An 18,178-nucleotide genomic window follows, 5' to 3' on the forward strand; every position below is an offset into this window, starting at 1 on the left:
CTCAGCCTCGTTTCTCAGGGTTACAGCCAAGAGCTGCAGCTTTGCATCCATCCCATCACCTTCCCTTCCCATTCCATCCCATGGATCCCTTCCCTTCCCTTCCCTTCCCTTCCCTTCCCTTCCCTTCCCTTCCCATCCCATCCCATGGATCCCATCCCATCCCATCCCATCCCATCCCATCCCATGGATCCCATCCCATCCCATCCCATCCCATCCCATCCCATCCCATCCCATCCCATCCCATGGATCCCATCCCATCCCATCCCATCCCATCCCATCCCATCCCATCCCACCCCATGGATCCCAGGTGTGGGGTTTTATCCCAGTTCCCCCAACACCAGGCCCAGGCAGCAGCTGATGTCACTCCTTGTTCCACCTTGTCCCCAGGGATAGAAAATGTTTGAAGGATGCAGAGAGATCATAAATGTTCTTCATAAAATGTTCCTCTGTCTCCAGGGCAGGAAGGAGATATTTCCTCCCTCCTTTGTTTTACTTTTTCTTTTGTATCAAAGAAGATGAAAGGAATTCAAGTGCCATCCCTGCAGTGCTGCAGGCACAAGACTTCCCTGGGTATCAGGTTTTTTATTTTTCAGGGATCCCTGCAGCCACAGATTGGTATTAATGATCTGGATTTGCTTTTGGGGTTAAAAAGAAAGAAATCTGTGAATGCAGAACGTGGCTGTTCCTGTGCAAAGGGGAATATTGCAGCTTTGTAATTCACTGCCATCTTGTGATATTTAACATTTTCCTCAAATGATGAACATGAATTAGAACAGAACCCCAAACAAGAAAAAAACCCCCAAATCTGTTCCTAGTATCCATAGTTACAGAGGAAACTCTGAGACCCTGAGGGTGATGAGTAGTTCTTTTCTATCACAAAGAAATAAAATGAAAAGTTGTGACATTTTGTTGCTTTTAAGTTTATTTTTTAACCTGTAAACTCTTTGCACAAACTCCATTCTTCCATCAGACAAGAAGGTGGAGTTTTCCTTGATGAGGTCTCACCTTGTGTGCTCTGTAGACAAACGTTTTCAATCTCTTTTTAAATTTTTTTTGCCCTTTGCCTTTGGGTGGAATGGCAAAATTAGGTCAAGTTTGCTCCAATGAGCTCATTGTAATAATAATAATAGTAATTATAGCAATAATAGAATGAATTTAATTACTATATTTATTAGCATATATAAAATTGTTATATAAATATAATACAACAATAATTTTATCATTGCATTTATTAGTATATATAGAATTATTATTGTTATTATTATTATTATTATTACTACTACTATGAGCTCATTGGAGCAAACTTGTCCTAATTTTGCCATTCCACTCAAAGGCAAAGGGCAGGGGAAAAAAAAGATATTGGAATAACAATAATAATAGTAATAGTAATAATAATAATAATAATTTTATTATTATCATTATTATTACAAGCTCATTGGTGCAAACTTGTCCTAATTTTGCCATTCCACTAAAAGGCAAAGGGCAGGGGGAAAGAAAAGATACAGGAAATTATTATTATTATTATTATTATTATTATTATTATTATTATCATCATCATCATCATCATTATTATTATCATTATCATTATTATTATTCCTCCTTCCATGTACAATCAGAGTACCTGGGAGTCCTGTGCTACTTCCGAGGGAAAACATGAGGAAAATGCTGCATAAAGCATGGAAAAGTTTAACAGAAAATGGGGGTTTTTTTGGAAAGTCAGATAATAGGGGGAAGTTCAGCCTTTTTAAAACTGATGAAAGTAGATTGGACAAATCAGCAAAAAGCAAAATATGACCCCATCCTGTCTCTTGCTAAGGGGGGCAGTGGGAGGAGCTGCCCTTGCCCATGGCTGATTTTGATGAGTGATTTGCACATGGATCATCCCAAAGTGGGGAGCCCAAAATGTGCTGGCCAGAATTTTGCCGTATTTACCATTTTTCCCAGTGTTTTGCTGCCCTGTATTTGGTGCTGACTGTGCCAGGCTGGCAGGGCTTGGCCCCAGCCGAGTCCCACACAAGCACAGGCTCATCCCAGGGAATGGAATAAGGAGGGAATTGGGGGTAAAGTGAGAAAAGCCATTGCTTGATAGCACTGAATGATGGAATGGTTTGGAAGAGACCTTAAATCCCATCCAGTGCCACCCCAACCATGGGCAGGGACACCTCCCACTGTCCCAGGTTGCTCCAAGCCCCATCCAACCTGGCCTTGGGCACTGCCAGGGATCCAGGGGCAGCCCCAGCTGCTCTGGGCACCCTGTGCCAGAGGGTGCACCCTCACAGGGCAGGATTTCTCCCCAGTATCCCAAACTCTGTCAGTTTAGGTCCATTCCCTGTGTTGTGTCCCTCCATCCCTTGTCCCCAGTCCCTCTCCAGCTCTCCTGGAGCCTCAGGCTCTGGAAGGCTCGAGGGAGATGAAGTTTAGCACCCAATCCTGGGGTTTATTAGGAGAGGAGAGCACCCCCAGATTGTTCCACCTCTCCCCCAGCACCCTCAGCCACCAATCCTCACCAGGGACATTGGGGACAACTCCCAAGTGAGCCAGGACACCCAGGGATGTCCCTGTTCCAGGGCCAGCAGGGAGGGAACAACTCTCTTCCCATCTGGTGTCTCTTTGGGATATATTGAACTTGTGCTTTGAATTCAGCCAGTGAAGTCATTTTGGGGACACAGCCCTGAATTTGTTCCTCCTCCACTTCCACAGACACAGACTGAAAGAGCAGTTTAGATCTGAACTGCCTCATTTATAACCCATCCAAATGGCCTGAAGCAATTGTGGTCCAGACTTTCAGCTGGGACTGCTGGGACTTTGGATATGAATTCCTAGAAAACACCAAAACTTTCCTTTACTAGAAAACAGAGCTGCAGTTTTTAGTGGTGGCTGTTCCCCAGGGTCAGAGCACCAACACCCAGCTGCCCTCACCTCCTGCAGCCACTCAGGAATCTCACAGAGGTGCAACAATTCCTTCAAGGCACACCAGAGCTTGTTCCACAGGAGTTTTCAGCAGAGATAGAAACCCCACTCGTGTTTTTTGTTATCTACATTATTTTCTCCTGGCTCATGTAAATCCTCACAATTCACATGCAGCAGAGCACCCCCAAAATAAGGGAAAAGTGAGTTTTCCTGAGTGCTGGGGGGAAAAAACAGGAATGGAAATGGTGGGAGAGGATGAGGAGGGCAGAGCAGCTGCTGGCAGAGCTCAGAGTCATGTCCTGCCCATTTCTAACAAACCTTTCAAACCTCTGCAATTCTTTCAATATTGTCAATTTTATTTCAAGAATAGTTTAAGACAGAACCAAAAAAAATGGCAAACCCAAATATTTTTAAAAATTTAATATGCAATCCTTAAGAAAGAGGCTTTACAAGCCTCAAATGTTAAATAACCTCTTTGCTGGCTGTGGTTGCAGAGCACTCAGGATGTGCTGATCTTTCACAGCACGTGATGCTGGTGGAACTCCACTCTCCTGCACTCTGACACCCAGCAGCAGTGCAGAGATGAAAAGGAAATGTTTCCTTCCATTGTTTTATTGCTGTCTCATCCCACTGATAAGGTGGCTTTTAGTCTGCTCAAGTTACCTCTAAATTTGGCAGGGACAAAACCTCTTGTCCTCCCCAGTTACTGTTCATCCACATAAATGCTGCTGATTTCAGAAAGGAGAATGAATGATTGAAGAAATAAATATTTTTATGCAGGAAATACACTGACCCATACAATTAATGCATTAATAATCATTAACTTGGAACATTAATTGCATGACTCAGAGTGTCTGAAGTTTTTATTTAAAACCCCCAGACCTGCAGCACACAGAGGCCAAGGGGTGGGGGTGTCTGAGGCCTTCTGAGCTGGCTCTGACTTCAAAGGATGAATCACCAGGATCTGGTTGGTATCAGCAGCACTGGCCTGCACAATAAATAAATAAATGAGCCCACTCAGCCCTTCCCTGGAGGGGTTTCTGTCTCTTGGCCACAGGGAAATGATGCAGCTTGTCTGCAAGCAAACTTTTCATGTTACATAAACCAAGGAAAACATATTTATATAGCAAAGGGTTCCTGAAATAGCCCCTGGAATTTTGAACAGAGCAGTCATTCTTTCCAGGGTTTCAGGATATATTTCAGCAAGAACAAAGACACACTTTTAGTATTTTTTTTTTTAATCTTTCCTTCCAATCTGGTTACAGCAGCCAATGCTGTGTCCATCACAAAGTTAAACAGCTCCACAGTGCAGAGCAAGCCTGGAGAATCCTGAATGCAAACAAACCTGTGTCCATCACAAAGTTAAACAGCTCCACAGTGCAGAGCAAGCCTGGAGAATCCTGAATGCAAACAACCCCAAATAATTTGATACAGACATCAGAATCTGCAAACAACAATAAATTTGTTTATAGCAACATGAGACTGGCTGCCAGGGGATAAATTACTGATCTTGTTGGCTACAGGTGCACCAGTGTTTGAGCTCCTGGCCAGCCTCTTGTACAATCAATTTTTTACCATTTAAAAGCAGCTCTAACAGAAGGAAAAGCAAAACTTTTTAGTTTGCAGCTGGTGCTTCAGAAGAGCATCATCCTACCTTCAGGCACCACCAACGGCCCTGGGAGCTTCTCATTTGCCTTTAATTATGTGCTTTACTCATTAAGAGCTTCAACTCCTGCAGTGTGTGTGTGTGTCTCAGGCCAGGGTGGGAGCCACAGCTCTGCTGTCAGGCTGCAGGTTGATGAGGGAGTTGCTGGCCTGGGCCAGCTCTGCAATGGACACTCGGCCTCGCTGCTTGATGTACTGCGCCACGGCTGCCATCTCCTCTGCTGTGATGTAGATGAACTTTCCCCTGTCATCAATCACACCTGCAGGGCAAACACAGCACTGAGAGGCTCCCCTCACCTCCCCAGGCATCACTCACTGCTTTGGGAAGGGAACATCCCATCCAGCCGCCTAGGCCAGGCAGGATTTATCTCCTGGCCACTGCTGGGAGCTGGAGCAGCAGCCCAGAGCCCTGGGAAAGCTCCTTTTGCTCAAAGGAAAAGTTCTGGCACTGAGAACAGCTGGCTGGGAGCTCCACAGCAGCTGCTGCAGGGATCCTGAGCTGGATGGGACCCACCAGGATCACTGATCAGCTCCTGGTCCTGCACAGACACCCAACAATCCCTGGGCATCCCTGGGAGTGGTGTCCAAACTCTCCTGGAGCTCTGGCAGATTTGGGGCAGTGCCCATTGCCTGGGGAGCCTGGGCAGTGCCAGCACCCTCTGGGGGAAGAACCTTTCCTATCTCCATAAATCCCCCTGACCCAGCTCCAGCCATTCCCTGGGTCCTGTCCCTGTCACACAGGGCAGAGATCAGAGCTGCCCCTGGGTTGGAAGCTGCAGAATTTGATGAATCTCCTCTCAAGCCAAGTGCCCTGAGCTGATCCTCACATGGATTCCTCTCCAGACCCTTCCCCATCCTAACCCTGCTTGTTTTGGTGCTCATGTTCCCAGCTCAGAGCTGGTGGAGAAAGGCAGAGCAGGAAGGTCCTTGTGGGGCCCAGCTCAGCCTTTCCAGCTTCCCCTCTGAAGGGAATGCAGCTCAGCTCCCATATTCCTGTGGCTCCACCCAGACTGAGAACAGAACTCTGGTTTGATGTATTCCACTGAGAAAGAGCCTCCCTGCCTTTGGACAGCACACATCCTTCTCCCAGCATTCCAAGCATCTTTAAGGCATTTGAAAGGGTTTCCGCATTGCTGAGAAATTTTTAGGGCATTTGAAAGGGTTTCCACAGATTGGAAACCACCCCAAATCATCCCAGTAATTCTCTCAAATTCACATTTCAGAAGGCCCCATTTGCAGCTGGTTGCTCAGCAACCCCAAAAGGCCTTCAGCAGATGGGTAAATAAATAAAATATAAATATAAATCTAGCTATCAAGTCCTACTAGATCCTTAGAACTAGATCCTTATAAATAGATTAAACTAGATAGATTAAAATAGATTAAATTTATAAAACTAGATCCTACTAGATCCTTATAAATAAAATATAAAATATAAAACCCATTTGCAGCTGGCTGCTCAGCAACCCCAAAAGGCCTTCAGCAGATGGGTAAATAAATAAAATATAAATATAAATCTAGCTATCAGGTCCTACTAGGTCCTTAGAACTAGATCCTTATAAATAGATTAAACTAGAAAAACTTAAATATATAGATTAAAATTATTACATTTAAATTATTAAAATTAAAAGTATATAGATTAAAATTATAAATTATAAAACTAGATAGATTAAAATAAATTAAATTTAGAGAACTATATCCTTATAAATAGATTAAACTAGATAGATTAAACTTATAGATTAAAGTATAAATACGTTAAATATATATTCAAATTATTAATTTTGAAGTATTAAAATTAAAATATATACATATTAAAATTATAAATATATTAAACTAGATTAAACTTTTAAAACTAGATCCTACTAGATCCTTATAAATAAAATATAAGATATAAAAACCCATCTGCAGCTGGCTGCTCAGCAACCCCAAAAGGCCTTCAACAGATGGGTAAATAAATAAAATATAAATATCTAGCTATCAAGTCCTACTAGCTCCTCAGAACAGGAATGGCACTGGAATTCTGTCTCTGCCACAGGGAAGCATTTTCTGCACCAGCAGCTACAGGAAGATCCCCTTTGTGCTTTGGCTGTCACCTGTCAGGGTGCCATCTGCCATCAGGTCCTGGATTCTGTTAACTGCATCCTGTGCAGAAGAGAAAAAGGAGCAAAAAATATTTCACACGTTCAGATCAACTCCAGAGGTTTACCTTGGAATCCCTCAGGGTTAAGGAATTCTGTACTCCCACACAGAGAGATGGAATCAGCCCTTTGGTCTTAAAGGGGTGATTCTTTATTTTTTTTTTTGGATTTTGGGATGTTCCAATTAAATTCCCTATCTCTTAAAAGAGACTTTTATTGCCATTATTTGGCTGTTTCAAGGAGCAGGGGTTACGGGAATCTTCCCATGGAAAGGCCGTGCAGTGCCATGAAGTTCCATGAAGCACTGAGGTCCTTCTCCAAGGTCCTTGCTCAAAAATTCCATGTTTTTTGTATATTTTCCTGCTCCTTTTAGGAGCAAACCTCTCCTAGCAACCCAAAGCAACAACCTGTTGAATTTATGGCTGGGTTTACTCAACAGTTACTCCAAGCATGCAGTTCCACTGCACCTTAACCAAGGTTTGTAGATGTCTACCTCTCTTTCTTGTTGTTACATGACTGCAGAAGGCAATTATAATTTAGATTTTAACTAGATAAATTCCTGTAAGTAACCCACTGCACACTCAAATGGAGTTTTGGTTTAAGAGGGAGGCAGGGGCCCAGCAAAAATTAGCACTTCCACCCCAAAAGTAATTTTTTTATCTTTTTTTTACCTGTGTCCTTAAACCCAGATGTGAAGCCATGTCCTCCAGCTGGATAACTTTTGTTTTCTGTGGAGACAAACAAGAGTTAAGCTGATGAATGAGCAAGCTGGGATTTTTTATTTTTTTCCATTCCAATAAAAAAATGCATTAACCAGACGAAGCAGAACCTGTTCCTTTGAGTAACTTTTCCTAGTAAGCACTTTCCTGTGATGAAAAACTCTGAGGTTACCTAAAGCAGGGAGCTCTGTGAAAAAACTGAGTGCTCTGACCCACTTAGGGCAAGGCTAAACCCATCTGCCAGCCTTGATTGATCCTGGACTTTTCCTCACACTGGGATGAGCACAAGGACTCTGCTCCTCCACCTCCTGAGTTTCTCAGCTGCTACCTTGAATTTCCAGAGTGTTTTATCAACATCCCTTTCTTCTTTCAGGGATGTTTCAAAGCACCTTTTAAAACACCACTGGTGTGTATCAGCACTTACATAAAACCCAGGCAAGACTGGCAGCCTGAAGTGCTTTAGTTCTGTTTTACTGATGCCATGTGTATTAATGCCATAATAATCTTCCTAAGCAAGCCAACACCTTATTAAAATTGTCAGTGCTGGAACTGCACATTGTCATTTTGCTTTCTGACAGATTCTTCCTGCAGCTTTTCTCAGTCAAGGCACAGCCACTACTGCTCCCATCTGGTTTTGTTCTTCTCTGTAGCTCCAGAGAAAACACCTGCAGGGCTTGTCTGGAGCTACCTGGTTCCTGTTTTCTTCTCTGCCAAAGTTTTAGGAACTCATCTGTTTAGCTGCAAAAGGATGCAGTGCTTGTAAGGAGCTTGGGAAAGACAAAAGTGTTGGAAAGCTCAGTTAATATTCAGGTTTACATTCCTAAAATCCATGTATGTACAGCCACAGGAGCTGCACCTCCAGGAACAAATTAAAATACTTCAAACAATAAAATCCTTTGTTTCTGGTCTTGAGAGCATACTGGGAGGCCACTGAAGAAATCAAGAGAGGCTGAAATAGATGAATCTTGTTCATTAATGAAACCAGACCCAAAAGGAAGGCACACACAGATTTAGCAGCTGTGAAGTTCGATGCAGCCAAGCTAGAGAACTGAATACCATGGACTGAACACACGGAACTGGAACCAGTCCATGGAATTCAGTTCTCAGAGCTGGGAACTGCCAACATTCGTCACATCTTCTTTTAAAGGGACTGGGGGGGTTGGTGCAAAGCCACATCAACAGGAGAAACAGCACTTAAACCTTCCCTTAAAGATATTCCCCTTCAATGATCAAGTTTAGTGGAAGCTTTCCAAGACAGATCCTGCTGGGAATGAGAGCCCAAGGGGGTGGGATGAGGGTGCGCCCCCACACTCTGGAATACAACAACATGAGGTCCCAAGGGAATAAAACACTTCTCCACATGCATCATGTTCTACAGACAGGCTTAGCAACAAAAAAAAAAAAAATCCATATTTTCCTGAATTAATTTCATTTTAGGGGTGATGCTGCTGCTGTCCTTAGCAAGAGGCTGCATTTTGCTCCAAACACCCTTAAAAATAAAGCACAGGGTAAGCTATCACCAGTCAATGATACCAGCATAAGAAATTATTCAGCAGAAGAGCTAAATTCAATTTTACTTTTAAAAAAAATGCCAATTCCTCTTAATTTATACGTTTTTTTCCTGACAGCTACGAGCAGCTCAGCACTGCTTCCTGTCAATGGTTTCTGTGAACAGAACAGAAATACATAATCTATACACTAAGCACAATCTCAAGATTAAAGAAAAATACCTAAAACTTGAGAAAGAAAGCAATGCCCCATTTCTGCAGCTCAGCTCTGCAGAGGAAATCAGGTGTCGAATATTCAGACTTGGGTTTCCAGCCCAAGTTTAATTTCTCTGACGTCAAGATGAAGTGACTGATAGAGAATTTTGTGCTGAAACACTCAGCTGGGAGTTTGTGACTAATCTGGTCCATCCACCACAACCCCAGGGGCAATGGGCAGAGCCTGTGTCATGCCCTGGAAAGCTCCCAGTGCTTGTGGAAGATCCCAAGGGACGCTGGAATTTCCTTTTTTTAGCTACAGAAGTGAAGGAGAAGCAGAGAGCAGCCCAGCAGAGCTTTGCAGGACTCAGCTCTGAGCTCCTGTCCAGAACTTCCAAAGGACTCCCCAAGGAGAATTATCCATGAGGTAAATCTCGAACTCCAGGAGATAAATCTGCTGTAAATTCAGGGTTTTGCTGGGATAATGGACGTACAAAATGTGAGATTTTGGGATATAAATTGGTCAGCAGCTCACTGAGTATCAAGTGATACTAGTAGCAAGTGATTTGTTTGCTGGAGAAGCCTTTCACACAGGTCACACATCCTGATACTTCAGATTCCAGTAAAAGAACAAAGGGATTAATTAGGAAAAAAGATTTGCATGCCAGTGTTGGAGTGAGAGGAGAAAAATGCATCCGACCTTTGATACAGCAATTTGCCCTCAGATCAAAAGCACAAATGAGCACAGGCAAGGTTTTAAACACCCAGCCATACAATGGGAGGGAAGGGAGACTGACACACCCTGGTTAAAACAAGGCAGCTGCTTCTTAAAGTGCTCTCCTGAACACAGAAAAAACATGTAGGATAGAAAAAAACTGCAGGAAGCACCAGAAAAGTTGGGATTGAGCTTTCCAGTTCCAGTGTTGAAGGCTCCAAACCACCCTCCAGGTACAGCAGCTCTCCTTCCTGTTTTTAAACTGTTTTTAAATCAGTGGCTGATGCTCACAAACAAAAAAGCCTGAATGCCCCAAAAAATCCCAATCCACAGCAAATATTGCTTCTATAAACTCTGAGGGAGATCCACCAGGCCGCATCCTGCCCCAAAAGCCAGGACCCAGCTGGAATTAAATTATTTTAGATAGTTGTGTTTGTGCTGGTTCAGTAAATAACACTTACTGAAGGGATCACTTTTGTTACTTGTTGAATATTTAAATAAATGAAAGAGGAAGTAAAGATTGTGACAGAAGGTATTTCATACCATCTAAGGAGAAAAACCAAAGGCACCTTACCTTAACATATTCCAGGAATTCCATGAGAAAGCTGCGAGACTGAAGACAGCAAGGAAAACAATTTTAATTTTGAATTCATGAGTTTTAAATGCATCAAAAACTTGCTGGGTATAAACACTGCAGAAGTGTTCAGATGGCATAATTCCTAAGTTTTAGCTACACACACCGAGATATTGAACTGGGAAGAAAAATAATCTAGATTTAATCTTCACAAGCGATTTCTGACAGGTATTTTTTGAGAAAGAATGTGGCTCAGGTACAATTTAAGTATTTCATGAGCATTAAATGCATCAAAAACATGCTGAAGATAAATACTATAAAAGTGTTTGAATTGCATAATTCCCAAGTTTTAACTACACACACTGAGATGTTGAACAGGGAAGAAAAATAATCTAGATTTAATTTTTACAAGGGGCTTAGGTACAATTTAAGTACTTCATGAGCATTAAATGCATCAAAAACTTGCTGAGGAAAAATACTATAGTAGTCTTTAGATTGCATAATTCTTTAGTTCTAACTACACACGCTGAGATATTGAACTGGGAGGTAAAATAATCTAGATTGAATCTTCACAAGGGGTATTTTTGAGACAGAATGTGGCTCAGATACAATTTAAGTATTTCATGAGCATTAAATGCATCAAAAACTTGCTGAGGATAAATACTATAACAGTGTTCAGATTGCATAATTCTTTAGTTTTAACTACATACACTGAGATATTGAACTGGGAAGAAAAATAATCTAGATTTAATTTTCACAGGGGATTTCTGACAAGTATTTTTGAGACAATATGGCTCAGGTACAATTTAAGTATTTCATGAGCATTAAATGCATCAAAAACTTCTGAGTATAAATACTACAAAAGTGTTCAAATTGCATAATTCCTAAATTTTAACTACACACACTGAGATATTGAACTGAGAAGAAAAATAATCCAGATTTAATCTTCACAAGGGATTTCTGACAGGTATTTTTTGAGAAAGAATGTAGCTCAGGTACAATTTAAATATTTCCCAAAAGGTTATCATCCAATTTTTTATTCTTCACATCATAAATACCCTGAAATAACCACATCTGGGTGAGTTTAAGCATCATTAAATCACACACCCAGGACATTCTGTGCAGAGGAAAACCCAGAGTGACTCAGGAGCTGCAGCTGGCCCAGGGCAGCACAGCTGCACAGCACCTGGGGAGGCTCAAGCATTTCAGAGCCATGCACCTGAAATGCAGTGAGCAGAGGCAATGCAAACACTGTGCACTGCAGCTAAAAGGAGATCAGGTTGCTCTGGAACCCCAGGAATCAATCAGCCTTAATTAACTGGTGAGCTCTGGAGGCAGGAGGTGATTTTCAGCAGAGCCAGCTTTGCCAACAGGACACTGAAATGCTTCAGAACCTCAGCCACCACCAGGCCAGGCTGACTGCTTCATTTCCTTCTCATTTCTGCTGCCTCCAAATAACTCTGTACTCTGTTATTATTTCTGAATGTGACTTTTAAATCACCTGCAATTCAAGTTCTAGCTCCCCTAACACCCCTACCAAAATTATCTCAGGTTAAGATGCAGGCATCTCAAACTCTTTTAGGTGAGGAACCTAAAACCTTCTCTGTTCTGACATGGAGGGAGATGAATTTCTCCTTGACAGGCAGCTGTAGGAACATGGACAATCACCACCTTCCAGTTTGAAGGGTGTTTAAAGTGGAACTCAGCAATATTTAGGGATAATCTCATCTCCTAACAGGACAGGGACAGATTTTTGAAGGAATTGTCAATAAAAGTGTGTATTTTTTGCTGTTCACTGCAATTCCCCATCAGCAGACAGAACTTTTGCTGTTAATCCTGGTGTGATGGAGGAATTTTTCTTGATGGAAGGGATCCATCAAGGGAACCTGTAATGAGTCAGTGGTGCTTGACACTGGGCACAATCTGCTGTGCTCAAAGCCACTCTCAGTCACACTAAAGCAAATCCATTTAATTCCAGAGTCTCTTCAGCAGAGCAGCAAATGCACACATGGCCCTGAAATAAATCCTTCCCCAGAAATGCATTGGACAGCTCAAATTGGCAGCTGCAACCCAAGAGCAACTGCAGGATGTGATAGCAAATAAATTGTGTCTAACAGGTTTTCAGCAGACAAAACAAGAATTCTGCCTCCCACAACAGCAAAACTTCTTCGGGTTTGCTGTGATTTTATATCAAATATCACATTTCAGCCACCATCCCCAGCAGCTCTGCAGGCAGCCACAGGAGCAGCAGTGTGGGTTTGTCCTGAATATTCCCTTATCAGAAGCCTTTAGAGACAAGAGCTTGGTTTTTAATTTGATTTCACAGCAGCTCTCTTGGTGTAGAAAATCAAGCCAAACCCAAATAATTGCCCCCAAGGTCTGTGGGCACTTTTAAACTCCAAATTCAGCTTTACTTTTAAACTCCAAATTCAGCTTCGCTGGCTCAGTCTCTATGGGTAAGGCAGAGCTGCTGACAGTGAGGGATAATCTGAATTCCAGGATGAGTTTTATTTCAGTTCTTAGACACAGGGAGGACAGAACTCATTTCCAGCAAGTTCTCTCAGAACTCAAATACCCTGTAGGAGTCTGCTATGAGGAACAGCAGCATTCCCCAGGAAATATTCCAGGGTTAACCTGTGCCACAGACACAATTTAGCTGTCACAAGCAAAAACCTTTGGCTGACTCCTACTTTTAATTTCATTTTACACAAGATAGAATGCAGCAAGTCTAACAGGAGAGGGGGAACTGCAGAACCAGCCTGACATACCTGCTCCTCTGTCATTGACTCTTCAACCCCTTCCTCTTCAACCACAAAACTCTCCTTCAGCTTCAGGTACTCTTCATATTCTCTCTTCTCCTCCTCTTCCTTTGCCTTCCTTTTTTCCTCTTCCTGGGCAGAAAAGATGACAAGTGGTCAAGTTTGCTCTTTCCCAAACCAGGTTTGAAGTGAAGCAGCATCTCCTTCCTCTGCAGCCAGCACAGAAAAAGTTTTAAAAATGAGTTTAAGATGTCCCTTGATGGCACAACCAATTTCAGAAGCCACCCTTGAGGCAGTGACCACCTCACAGCCAGGGCTGGTTCTCAGCAGAGCTGACAGAAAACCTCTTAAATAGCAACCTGCCTGCTTCATTTGCATCAATCTGCTCTGCTCACAGGAAGTCCCTGCCCCTCCCTGCACTCTGATGCCACATTCACAGTTTTGGTTGAAGCAGAACCGGCCCCAGGTCCGCTCTGCCACTGCAGGACACTGGGAGTGCTCACAAGGATTACACTGGTGGAGAGTTTCAGGGAAAATCAAGTTTTTAAGGAAAATCTTGTGAAAACTTTCTTCCTACATGGACAACATATAAAATTAAATAATATCTAAATTATCATATTAAGTGTTTTAGGCACAAGGGTGATTGTATTAACAAAAGGAGTTTTTCACTTTTACTTTTTGTTTGTTAAACAAAAGCCTTAGGTTTTCAGTTATCTGCAATAAAAAAACTTCATGGCCTGCCCTGAAATAAATAATAAAGCCTTAAAGGCCACAAGAAAGCTGAATCTCTCTGCACTTTGATGCCACATTCACATTTTTGGTTCCTGGCCCCAGGTCTGCTCTGCCACTGCAGGACACTGGGAGAGCTCACAAGGATTACACTGGTGGAGAGTTTCAGGTAAAATCAAGTTTTCAAGGAAAATCTTGTGAAAACTTTCTTCCTACATGGAAAAGATATAAAATTAAATAATATCTAAATTATTTAATATAAAGTGTTTCAGGCACAGGAGGCAAGGCATGATTGTATTAACAAAGTAAAGGTTTTACTTTTACTTTACTTTTTGTTTGTTAAACAAAAGCCTCGGGCTTTTAGTTATCTGAAATAAAAAAAAACTTCATGGCCTACCCTGAAATAAATATTAAAGCTTTAAAGCCCACAATAAAGCTGCCCTTCCCTGCACTTTGATGCCACATTCACATTTTTGGTTCCTGGTCCCAGGTCTGCCATTCCAGGACATTGGGAGTGCTCACAAGGATTACACTGGTGGAGAGAAGCTGTGAAAGTTTCAGGTAAAATCAACTTTTCAAGGAAAATCTTATGAAAACTTCCTTCCTACATGGATAATATATAAAATTAAATAATATCTAAATTATTATATTAAGTGTTTTAGGCACAAGAGGTGACTGTATTAACAAAAGGAGTTTTTTACTTTTATTTTTTGTTTGTTAAACACAAGTCTTAGGTTTTCAGTTATCTGCAATAAAAAAAACTTCACGGCCTGCCCTGAAATAAATATTAAAGCTTTAAAGCCCACAACAAAGCTGCCCCTCCCTGCATTTTGATGCCACATTCACATTTTTGGTTCCTGGCCCCAGGTCTGCTCTGCCACTGCAGGACATTGGGAGTGCTCACAAGGATTACACTGGTGGAGAGAAGCTGTGAAAGTTTCAGGTAAAATCAACTTTTCAAGGAAAATCTTATGACAACTTCCTTCCTACATGGATAATATAGAAAATGAAATAATATATAAATTATTACATAAAGGATTTTAGGCACAGGAGGTGATTGTATTAACAATCTGTATAAAGCTTTAAAGTCCACTGGGAGTGCTCACAAGGAACACTGGATTACACTGGTGGAGAGAAGCTCTAAAAGTCTCAAGTAAAATCAAGTTTTTAAGGAAAACCTCTTTCTTATGAAAACTTTCTTCCTACATGGATAATATAAAATTAAATAATATCTAAATTATTATATAAAGTGTTTTAGGCATAGGAGGTGATTGTAGTAACAAAAGGAGTTTTTTACTTTTACTTTTTGTCTGTTAAACAAAAGCCTTAGGTTTTCAGTTATCTGCAAAAAAAAAAAACTCCATGGCCTGCCCTGAAATAAATATTAAAACTTTAAAGCCCACAATAAAGGCCTCCACTTTGATGCAAGTTTACATTTTTGGTTCCTGGCCCTAGGTCTGCTCTGCCAATGCAGGACACTGGGAGTAAAAGTTTCAGGTAAAATCAAATTTTCAAGGAAAATCTCTTTCTTATGAAAAATTTCTTCCTACATGGATAATCTATAAAATTAAATAATATAAATTACTATATAAAGTGTTTTAGGCACTCCTTTTGTATTAACAAAAGGTGTTTTTTATATGCTGGTTTGGTAAACAAAAGCTTCAGGTTTTTAGGCAATAAAAAAACTTCATGGCCTACCCTGAAATAAATATTAAAACCTTCAAGCCCACAATAAAAGTTTTTTGGAGTTTTCTGGCCCAGAAAACTCCAAGCCCAGCATCAGTGCCACGGTGATGCCTGGGTCTGTGGAATTCACACCTTCACAAATCAAAATTGTGATTAATTGTGAATGTGACAGACTGCTCAGAAAATGTTCCAAATAAGAACTGGTTTTTACTGGGAGCTCCTAAATGTGCAGTTATCCATTATTTTAATTTAAAAATGGTTTTGTTCTTCGACAAGAGAAGGCTGGAGTAATGCTGGAGGTTGGATTTGATGATCTCAGAGGCCTTTTCCCATCTCAAAGGTTCCGTGGCTCCCACAGAACAGAAAGGTTTCCCTGCAGGAAATGTTGCACAGAGGAATTTCTGTTTGTGCAGCACCTGGTACAGAGAGGTTCCCAAAGGATCTGCCTCTGGCTCCATCACATTCCAGAGGCTGATTAAATAAAACAAACTCAGGAGTTCTTCAGATTTCACTGGCAATCCCAGGGCACTCCTCCAGCACCAGCAGAGAAATGGAGTTTTTAAAGAACAATGATATTGATTTCTAAATGCTTGTCATGGTACATCTTGGACATTGATACGGGAATTGCTTCCTTAAGGAGCTGGAATGTAAATATTTGTTCCATAAAAAAAAAACCAAAAAACAAATAGGAACAGGTCATTCAGTATATAGAAAATATATCCATATTAATAAAATATGTCTTTTGGTAAAAAAAACAAAGAGTATTTGGTCCTGCTTTTATTTAAATGTATAAAAAAATAAATAAATAGAATTAGTATGTGAAAACATATAAAATAGTTTTATTTTATATAAATATATATAAATATATAGATATAAAATACATATAAATATAAATAAATTTTCTAAATGCTTGCCATACTATATCTTGGACATTGATACGGGAATTGCTTCCTTAAGGAGCTGGAATGTAAATATTTGTTCCATAAAAAAAACCCCAAAAAACAAATAGGAACAGGTCATTCAGTATATAGAAAATATATCCATATTAATAAAATATGTCTTTTGGTAAAAAAACAAAGAGTATTTGGTCCTGTTTTTATTTAAATATATTAAAAATTATTATATTATATACATAGAATTACTATATAAAACATATAGTTTTATTTTTATATAAATATATAAATATAAAATATATAGATATAAAAATACATATAAATACAAATAAGTAAATTTTCTAAATGCTTGCCATGCTACATCTTGGACATTGATATGGGAATTGCTTCCTTAAGGAGCTGGAATGTAAATATTTGCTCCATTAAAAAAAAAAAAAAAAAAGAAGTAGGAACAGGTAATTCAGTATATAGAAAATATATCCATATTAAAAAAGATGTCTTTTCGTAAAAAACAAAGTATTTGGTCCTGTTTTTATTTAAATATATTAAAAATTATTATATTATATACACAGAATTAATATATAAAACATATAGATTTATTTTTATATAAATATATAAATATATAAATATAAAAATATAAAGATATAAAACTTAATATAAATATAAATAAATAAATTTTCTAAATGCTTGCCATGCTGTATCTTTGACATTCATATGGGAATTGCTTCCTTAAGGAGCTGGAATGTAAATATTTGTTCCATTAAAAAAAATAAAAAAAAAAGAGACAGGAACAGGTTGTTCAGTAGATAGAAAATATATCCATATTAAAAAGATGTCTTTTGGTAAAAAACAAAGTATTTGGTCCTGTTTTTATTTAAATATATTAAAAAAATTATTCTATTATATAAATAGAATTAATATATATAAAACATATAGAATAGTTTTATTTTTATATAAATATATAAAAATATATAGATATAAAATAGGTATAAATATAAGTAAATAAATTTTCTAAATGCTTGCCATGCTGTATCTTTGACATTGATATGGTAATTGCTTTCTTAAAGAGCTGGAATGTAAATATTTGTTCCATTAATAAAAACAACAGGGAGAGACAGGAACAGGTAATTCAGTATACAGAAAATATATCCATATTAAAAAAAAAAGTTTTTGGGTAAAAAACAAAGTATTTGGTCCTGTTTTTATTTAAATATATAAAAAATTTATTATATTACATAAATAGAATTAATGTATAAAGATATAAAATCATTTTAGTTTTATATAAATACATAAAAAGATATAAATATATAAAAATAAAACTAATATATAAAACATATAAAATAGTTTTAATACAAATATATAAAATATATAAAAATAGAATATATAAAACATAAATAGTTTTATTTCTATAAAATATAAAAATATATAGATATAAAAATTTATATAAATAGAATTACTATATAAAACATATAAAATAGTTTCATTTTTATCTAAATATATATAAATATAAAAATATATAAAATATATAAAAATAGAATATATAAAACATATAAAATAGTTTTATATTTATATAAATATATAAAAATATTAAAATTATAGCTATAAAATATATACATATATAAAAATAGAATTAATATATTATAGTTTTATTTTAATGAACAAATTAAATTTTTATATTTTAATTTTAATT

General features: G+C 39.0%; 1 protein-coding gene across 1 annotated transcript in view; it reads right to left on the reverse strand.

Annotated features, from left to right (window-relative positions):
- Positions 1-3,317: 3,317 nt before the first annotated feature.
- DDRGK1 (DDRGK domain containing 1) overlaps positions 3,318-18,178 on the reverse strand; it is a 48,965-nt gene continuing 34,104 nt past the window's right edge. The window contains exons 5-9 of the mRNA XM_054293316.1: positions 13,190-13,312; positions 10,422-10,460; positions 7,382-7,438; positions 6,666-6,714; positions 3,318-4,835 (exon numbers count right to left, since the gene is read on the reverse strand). Of these exons, the coding sequence (XP_054149291.1) occupies positions 4,663-4,835; positions 6,666-6,714; positions 7,382-7,438; positions 10,422-10,460; positions 13,190-13,312 (441 nt within the window). The 3' untranslated portion in view covers positions 3,318-4,662. The remainder of the gene's footprint in view (positions 4,836-6,665; positions 6,715-7,381; positions 7,439-10,421; positions 10,461-13,189; positions 13,313-18,178) is intronic.

The sequence above is a fragment of the Melozone crissalis genome, unplaced genomic scaffold (assembly GCF_028551555.1).
Source record: "Melozone crissalis strain CALT ecotype California unplaced genomic scaffold, PUWL_Pcris_2 ptg000132l_1, whole genome shotgun sequence".
In the NCBI taxonomy this organism is placed as follows: Eukaryota; Metazoa; Chordata; class Aves; order Passeriformes; family Passerellidae; genus Melozone; species Melozone crissalis.